The sequence below is a fragment of the Capra hircus genome, chromosome 22, assembly GCF_001704415.2.
Source record: "Capra hircus breed San Clemente chromosome 22, ASM170441v1, whole genome shotgun sequence".
NCBI classification, from domain to species: domain Eukaryota; kingdom Metazoa; phylum Chordata; class Mammalia; order Artiodactyla; family Bovidae; genus Capra; species Capra hircus.
Genome location: NC_030829.1, coordinates 50,233,393 through 50,241,876, shown reverse-complemented (window position 1 = coordinate 50,241,876; position 8,484 = coordinate 50,233,393). Strand labels below are relative to the sequence as shown.

The following is an 8,484-nucleotide window of genomic DNA, read 5'->3' as shown; positions in this document are numbered from 1 at the left end:
ACTGAGCCACCTGAGAAGCCCTGAGTGTTGGCAGGGGAAGCCAATAGCTAGGGACACTCAGGGATCCAGCAGGGTTCAGGGCCATACCTGGCAGGCAAGGGGAACCAGGTGGGGACGAGGAGGCAGTGGAATAGTCCCACTTTAAGCAAAGCCAATATGTAGAAAGCAGGTTTTTGTTGGCTTCACACACCTGGGCCCCTGTACCACCCAACCCCCCTGGGCAGTGTGTACAGGCTGCAGAGACTCCCAGGGCCTGCTTGCAGCATGGTGCTGGGGTAGCAGACAAATGGAACCTAAAAGTTGACGGTGGCGCAAATAACCTATTGCTCCTGAACAGATCTCCCCTCACCCAGCAGGGCGGATGTTGAAGCCACCAGCTCCCAGCTCACAGAACCAGTGTCTACTTCCTACATGTTTAGGGTCAGTGTGTTTGTGTGTGTGTGTGTGTGTGTGTGTGTGTGAAGTTTTTAATTCAAGTATAGTTGATTTATAATGTGCTCATTTCTGCTGTGCAGCAAAGTGCTTCAGTTATACATATATTTATACATTCTTTTAAAATATTCTTTTCTGGCATGGCTTATCAAAAAGTATTGAATTTAGTTCCCTGTGGTATACAGTAGGACCTTACTGTTTATGCACCCTATATATAATAGTTTGCATCTGCTAATCCCAAACTGCCACTCCATCCCTCTCCCACACCGCTCCCCCTTAGCAACCACAGTCTGTTCTCTGTGTCTGTGAGTCTGCTTCTGTTTTGTAAAAGCTCACTTGTGTCATATTTTAGATTCCACATGTAAGTGGCATCATACGGTATTTGCCTTTCTCTTTCTGACTTGCTTCATTTGGTGTTACAATCTCTAGTTCCATCTGTGCTGCTGCAAATGGCATTATTTCATTGATTTTTGTGGCCGAGTAGTATTCCAGTGTGTTTTCCTGCCACATCCTCTGTATCCCTTCATCTGTTGATGGACGTCTAGGTTGTTTCTTGGCCATTGTGAATAGTGCTGCTGTGAATATATGGGTGCATGTATCTTTTTGAATTACAGTTTTCTACAGATATATGCCTAGGAGAGGGATTGCTGGATCATATGGCAACTCTCTTTAGTTTTTCGAGGAACCTCCATACTGTTCTCCATAGTGGCTGTACCAACTTACATGCCTCCCAACAGTGTAGGAGGGTTCCCTTTTCTTCACACTCTGTCCAGCATTCATTATTTATCAACTTCTTAATGATGGCCATTCTGACGAGTGTGAAGTGGTACCTCACTATAGTTTTAATTTGCATTTCTGTAATAATTAACAATGTTGAGCATTTTTTCATATGCCTGTTGGCCATCTGTATGTCTTCTTTGGAGAAATGTCTAGTTCTTCTGCCCATGTTTTGATTGGATTATTTGCTTTTTTGTTGTTGAGTTGCATCAGCTTTTTGCATATTTTGGAAATTAAGACATCATTGTCAGTCATCATTTGCAAATATTTTCTCCCTTTCCTTAGGTTGTCTTTTCATTTTGTTAATGGTTTCCTTTGAGGTGCAAAAGCTTTTAAGTTTGATTAGGTCCCATTTGTTCATCTTTGCTTTTATTTCTATTGCCTCCAGAGACTGACCTGAGAAAATACTGGTACAATTTATGTCGGACTGTTTTGCATACATTCCCTTCTAGGTGTTTGATGGTGTCCTGTCTTACACATAAGTGTTTCAGCGACTTTGAGTGTATTTTTGTGTGTGGTGTGAGGGTGTTCTAACTTCATTGATTTACGTGTGCCTGTTCAGCTTGCCCCACACTAGGGACAGTCTTCAGTGCTCAGAATATGGGGCCCTGGCAGCCTTGCAACTGCAAGAGCTGAGTGCTAAGGCAGCAAGTTTTCTGGGGAGTCCAGCCAGGAGGGGGCTGAGAGCCCAGGATCTGAGTCTTCTCATGGGAGGTGGCAAAACTCCAGAGGCTGCAACTCAACACCACTTGCTCAGCTGAACCACTCCCACTTAGGAGCACACCCTGTCCCATCCGAACCTCACAGACATCTAACCCCTAAGCTGAGGCAGGCATGCCCTGGAGATACCCCTGACAGCTCCCAGAGCACCCACAGGGGACAGAAGAGGAGTGGGGCTCATCCCCTCCTCCCCTGGGAATGCCAGACCTGCTCTGAGACTCAGTGTTCCCATCTGATAACAGGCCTGCAAGATATTCCCTGGAAGAGCCTGGCCACCTCTGCAGGTCAGACTGCTGACCTCAAGTTTATGGGTACACACACGTGCAAGTGTGCACACATACAGGCAGATATGTGCACACAGGCAAATCCACACACACGCATTTCACATGTGCACACGCTTATACATTCACACACATGCAACATTAACCCACATAAGTGTAGCAAAGTACACGTATAAACACACACATGAGAAGTGCACCAAAGCATCCATGCACACACACACGTGGTACACAAACAGGCAAGCACAGACATACACTTGTACTCATGAAACCACAGGCACATGTTTACACGCAGGTAAACACAAACATATGTCATTGCCTTGCTTGACACCAGTACAGAATACACGCACACGCACCCAAGTCTGTATGAATCATGGAGGCAGGGAGAGGCCTCACCCGGGTTGGATCCAGCCCTTGGCACAGGGCAAATGCAATGTCCACATTTCCTTCCTGACTCCCTGTTGAGCGTGGAACCCTGGCCTGGAGTCACCGGCCCTTCTCAACCACCTCCTGCAGTGTGATCCTCTGAGCCTCCGCTTCCTCATCGGTGCAGGGATGTGGGGCATCCACCAGGCTGCTGTGAGCTCGGCAAGGAGCAGTGCTGAGCCCAGTACTAGGCAGCGGGCAGGTGCTCCTTGCAGGCTTCTCCTCCTCCCTGCTCCCAGGCCCACCCCTCATTACCCCCACCCCCAGAACTGAGGCCCTGTCTTCCCCTTTCTGAGCCTGAACCCCCCAGAACTTGTCCCCCTGCTTTGGAGCAAGGGCTGGACTACCTCCAGGGTCTCTCCCAGAGGGTTTGGGGAGCGGCAGAGAGAGGGGTGCAGAGTCAGCAGTTGAGGGATTGGGGCTATGCCAGCCTGATTAGGAGGGCTGGGGGCTGAGCTGGATTCACCTGTCCTTGTCTCTGATTGGCTCTTAGATACCAACAACCCCCAAATCCTACTAAGCAGCCCCACCAGGCCCTGCACAGATCTGCAGACAGCCATTGGATTCCCAGTTCGGGGGTCAGAAGGGTGTCCGGGGAGGCCAGAGACTAGCCTGAGCCTGGCTCTGGGGAACCCCTCCATCCGGAAGAACCAACTCACGGCCCTCCTCCTTCACCTTCTGCCAGGACCATGGGGGCTGGGGCCAGCGCTGAGGAGAAGCACTCAAGGGAGCTGGAAAAGAAGCTGAAAGAAGATGCTGAGAAAGATGCTCGAACCGTGAAACTGCTGCTTCTGGGTAAGGGGGTGGGCTGAGGAGGGGCCACATCTGCCAGTCAGAGGCCTGGGGGCAGGCAGGTGGCCCTTCTGTGAAGCAGGTGTGATTTGGGAAACAGAATGAGCCTACAGCCTAGCAACAGAGTGGAGCCCAGGCCAAGCAAGATCAGGCCTGATGGGCGATACTTTTGGCTCCCTAAGGCTAGGTATCCCACAGAAACCCTCTCTGGAGGGCTCAAACCTCAGGCAACCTCTCCTCCCAAGATGTGTGTGCCAATCACACTTTTTTGAGAGACGTGTGTTCAAGGCCCACTTTTGCCCAGGCTATGTTCCCTCAAACTGCAGCCTTTAGCTTGACGGGCCTGCTGGGCAGGGTTCAGAAGCCAGGGGCCTCATTGGGAGCACCACAACAAGGCTGCTGCCTTGGGAAGGAGGTCACAGTCCTCCTGAGAGTAGGTAGCTTCCAGGACCTCCCAGGTCCACACACAGTGGCCCTCAGTTTCCAGAGCTTCATTGCTGGCAGACCTGCAGGACAACTGAAAGGTGTAGAGGGCTACTAAGGCGCAGCGGAGAATAGATACTTGGTCCCATGGGTAGTGAGGGGAGATAGGACTGATCTAGTACTTCCTCCTGCCACCACCACCGAAGGAAGGAACTGCTTTGAGAAGGCACCTCAGGCTTCACCAAGGCTGTCCAGGGTTCAGCCAGACAGGTGAATGTGTGTAGAGAGACCAAACCAGAGTACCCCAGGAAAGACAGGCTAAGCCAGAAATCCCATTAACTGCGCCCGACACCCACACGAGAGCAGGCTCAGAAGGACTGTCAGCTCTGTCTTCTCCCCCAGCAAAACGTGCTAATTCCCTCTGAGCCTCTTGGGGTCACTCCCTTCCACCCCAGGTGGAAAAGCAGGGGTTGACCTGGCTCAAATAATCCCATGCGTGTAGTACCAGAACCGTCCATAAGGTGGAGCTCCAGGTTTCTTTATTTTTGGCCTCCGAAAAATAAGACCGCCTACAAGGTGTTGGAGGCTCCAGGACAGAGTTGAGGTTGTCCATTAGCCTCGCCAGCCCACTTTGGTCACTCCTGACATTTAGGTTTTGCTGCCGGAGCATTAGGACGTTATTTTGGGAGAGTGGTAGGGAAACGGGTGGGATAGAGGGGACAGTGCGGTCTACGGATCTCCGAGGCCGGGTTTCCATTCCAATCCAGGTGCCGGTGAATCCGGGAAGAGTACCATTGTCAAGCAGATGAAGTGAGTGCCCCTACCCTACCTGAGGCCCTGGGGGTGGGTGGTGCCCCTGCCCTACCGAGGCCCTGGGGGTGGGCGCGCTCTGGAGGTCTGATCCCCGACCCACCCAAGAGGTGCTGACCCGGCTCCTGTGGCTGTAGGATTATCCACCAGGACGGGTACTCACTGGAAGAGTGTCTCGAGTTCATTGCCATCATCTATGGCAACACGCTCCAGTCCATCCTGGCCATCGTGCGTGCCATGACCACGCTCAACATCCAGTACGGAGACTCTGCGCGCCAGGTGTGCCAAGAGACTAGCTGAACAGGGCTTCTGGGGATCCGAGGCTGGGCCCCAGCCCCTGGTTACCACCAACCACTCCCCTGCCCTCAGGACGACGCCCGGAAGCTGATGCACATGGCAGACACCATCGAGGAGGGTACGATGCCCAAGGAGATGTCAGATATCATCCAGCGGCTGTGGAAGGACTCCGGCATCCAGGCCTGTTTCGAGCGAGCCTCGGAGTACCAGCTCAACGACTCTGCTGGCTAGTGAGAGCACAGGCCAGGTGCAGGGGTGAGGGGCAGGCAGGGCCCTGGCACATCCCTCCACCCAACCCTACCCACACCCCGTATCTCCCACAGCTATCTCTCAGACCTGGAGCGCCTGGTAACCCCGGGCTACGTGCCCACGGAACAGGATGTGCTGCGCTCCCGTGTCAAGACCACGGGTATCATTGAGACGCAGTTCTCCTTCAAGGACCTCAACTTTCGGTAGGACACTGAGCCCTGACTCCTGCTCTGGAGTGGGGAGGCCTTCCCCCAAGTTCACTGCCCTGGTCGCAGAGGTCCCAGCCCTTCTAGAGACCCTGACACTTCTCCAACACCCCACCGGCAGAGAAGTCCGGCCCCTCCGGATGCCAGGCCCATCTGGGTGCTTCCCAGCCAGCATCAGGAAGCCAGGGGATGCCCGTGGGCGTCTCCGGGGGAATTGATGCCTGGGTTTCCGGTGCTCACTGCCCTGCAGGATGTTCGATGTGGGCGGGCAGCGCTCAGAGCGCAAGAAGTGGATCCACTGCTTCGAGGGGGTGACCTGCATCATCTTCATCGCGGCGCTGAGCGCCTACGACATGGTGCTGGTGGAGGATGACGAAGTGGTGAGCGTCCGGGCCGGGCCTGGGCGACTGAGCGGGGAGGGGGAGAGGAGGAAGGGGAGCCGGCGCTGCAGGAGGGCCGCGGGGAGCATCTGAGAGAGGGTGTTCGTCCCAGAGCCCTCTGCAGGAGGAGACGAGGCAGCCTCCTCATCAGGAGATGAGGGAGGGTGGGTGAGTGGGAGGAGAAGGAGAGTCTTGGAGCTGTCTGAGTGGGGACCCGGAGCCCAGAGAGCAGGCTGGGGTCGGCCAGTCAGTCGCAGTTAGGTGGAGGGGGGTGGCGACCCCCGTCCCTCGGTGCCGACAGCCTCTGCCCTCCTCAGAACCGCATGCACGAGAGCCTGCACCTGTTCAACAGTATCTGCAACCACCGCTACTTCGCCACTACGTCCATCGTGCTCTTCCTCAACAAGAAGGACGTCTTCTCGGAGAAGATCAAAAAGGCGCACCTTAGTATCTGCTTTCCGGACTACAACGGTGAGACCCTCGGCCTGCCACCGGGCGGTGCTCCAAAGCCACTCTCTCGGTCTGAGCTCCTCCCACCGCCGCGGGGAGGCTCCGTAGCAGGGACTGAGAGCCCCCCACCCCTCCCCTGCCAGGGCCCAACACGTATGAGGACGCCGGCAATTACATCAAGGTGCAATTCCTCGAGCTCAACATGCGACGCGACGTGAAAGAGATCTATTCCCACATGACATGCGCCACCGACACGCAGAACGTCAAGTTTGTCTTCGACGCTGTCACCGACATCATCATCAAGGAGAACCTCAAAGACTGCGGGCTCTTCTGAGGTGGCTCCCCCGCGGGCCGGGATGCTCCTCTGTCTTGCCTCTTGATCTCAGTACCCGCCGGGGGCCCCATCCCCAGCTCCTCATCCCATCTGCAGGCCCCTCCCCAGCTTTCCAGATCCACTCCACTCCCTGGCGTCTGGTCCCCGGACTTTCTGACCCTTCCGCTTCCGGGTCCCACGCTGGCTCCTCAGGCTCCACCCCTATGGCCATAGGCCCCGCCCCTGGCTCACAAGCCCCACCCACTAACTCTCTTTTGACTCCGCCCCAGTCACTCAGCTAGGGCATTGCTTCCACGCCCATCTCCATCTGTTGGTGCTTAGGGATGCTGACTCTGTTCCTTCTTCTCTTCACAGGTGCCTGAGCTCATGCGTCCCTAAGACCCTGCAGCCCTTGACACCTTGTAGCCCCAATGCACATGACCCTATCAGTCCCCAGGACTCCTGGGCCCCAGCCTGTGGCCCCACCAGCCACACACTCAAAGCCCTAAATCCTGCTAGCCTTGAGGCCGTATAACCCTCCCTCGTGGCTCCCAGGATTCCCAGGCCTCCGAGAGTCCAATGCCCCCAGCCACCCCAGCACTGCCCTTCACGGCCTGGCTGCACTGGCCTCCCAGACCTACCACAGCCAGCCCCAGCTAGAAGCAAGCAGGACTTGGGGCAGCTACAGCTCACGGTGACTCAGCAGTACCCCCACTGACCAATCTCCTGCCTCTCTTCTGCCCCAGGAGGCCCATGACTCACCTGGTGAGTCTGGGTTCAGCAAACAGCCCTCCCTCCCAGAGCTTTATGAAGGGCAGGGGCCAGGCATGGAACCCTCCTCTGAGCAAGCCTGCTGCTTACCATCAGCCCAGTCTAGCCTTACCACCCCCATGTGTCAGGGTCTGATGCCCATCTGCCCAGTGGCCAGTGACTGCCCCACCCAGCAGATTCAGGAGTCCAAAGTCCAAGCCAGCTCTGGCCTGTGCAGCTTGTATGGAGACGACTTAGTGAGTCAGGGCAAGCCTGGGGGCTCCTGGTACCAGGAAGAGACTCAAGCTGGAAACTTCCCGGACCCTAACCCCTCCCCCCAGAGGCTCTGCCCACGCTGTCCTTGGATACCAGAGTCATGTCCCACTCCCCCCCACCCCACAGCACTCCAGGTCAGCCACTCTGTCGAGGGAGGGTACTGTTGACACCAGTTGTGGCCAATGGTCAAACTGTCCTGAGGGGTGGCTGGGAGCAGAGTCCGGGTTCCATCGATCACCCCCAGGCAGAGGATTTGAGACCGGAAGGAGGCCCAGATTGTGCCCAGAGGGGTCTGCCTCAGGTAGGGTCAAAAGCAAACCCATGTGACCCCCTTGTCCCTGCCAGCAGCTTCTCTCACCCTTCCCATTCAGGGACCTGGTAGGAAAAAAATAAAGCCATGCCTGAACCATCAGGGACAAAAGCCCATGTCCCCTGACCCCTGCTCCCCACTTCCTCATCAGTACCTAGTCCTTGCTGAAGCCCATGGGCCGTAGCCCGTGCTGTAGTCAAGGGCAAGGAACATCCCTCTAACAAGGCCAGGGCATAGTTTGCACTCCCTTCAGCTAGATACACAAACTTAGCAATAAATCTTTGCGTCAGGCCCTGGTTGTCCTTTCTTGGGGGGAAGGGGAGAGTTAATGATCATGAACCATGCACGTTTATTCAATGCCCCGTGCTGGACTGGATGTGAGTGGGGAGATGGTTCTTTCCAGAAAGAAGCAGCTGACCCGGCATGCCAGGGGGCACTCTTGGGGGCATGGGATCAATTTGGGTGTCCTGAGAGGGACTGAGGGGATAAAGGGGCCATGGGAAATGTTCACAAGGACAATCTTGGATCAAGAAGGGGTTGTGAGCTGGAAGCTCATTCTGGCATGGACAGTAGGGTGTAAATGGCCCAGGAATGT

General features: G+C 55.3%; 1 protein-coding gene across 3 annotated transcripts; it reads left to right on the top strand.

The window, feature by feature from the left end:
- On the top strand, positions 45-8,199 carry GNAT1 (G protein subunit alpha transducin 1). Of its 3 annotated transcripts, XM_013973538.2 has the most exons (10): positions 45-420; positions 3,319-3,428; positions 4,616-4,658; positions 4,796-4,937; positions 5,028-5,185; positions 5,279-5,407; positions 5,661-5,790; positions 6,108-6,261; positions 6,384-6,575; positions 6,929-8,199. In XM_013973538.2, the coding sequence occupies exons 1-9, from the start codon at positions 362-364 to the stop codon at positions 6,572-6,574; spliced, it is 1,116 nt and encodes a 371-aa protein (XP_013828992.2). In that variant the 5' UTR covers positions 45-361; the 3' UTR covers position 6,575; positions 6,929-8,199. The 3 variants fall into 3 exon arrangements, with proteins under 3 accessions (XP_013828992.2, XP_017922618.1, XP_005695991.3); XM_018067129.1 differs by lacking the exon at positions 6,929-8,199 and having other exon boundaries at positions 6,384-6,920; XM_005695934.3 differs by lacking the exon at positions 6,929-8,199 and having other exon boundaries at positions 6,108-6,543.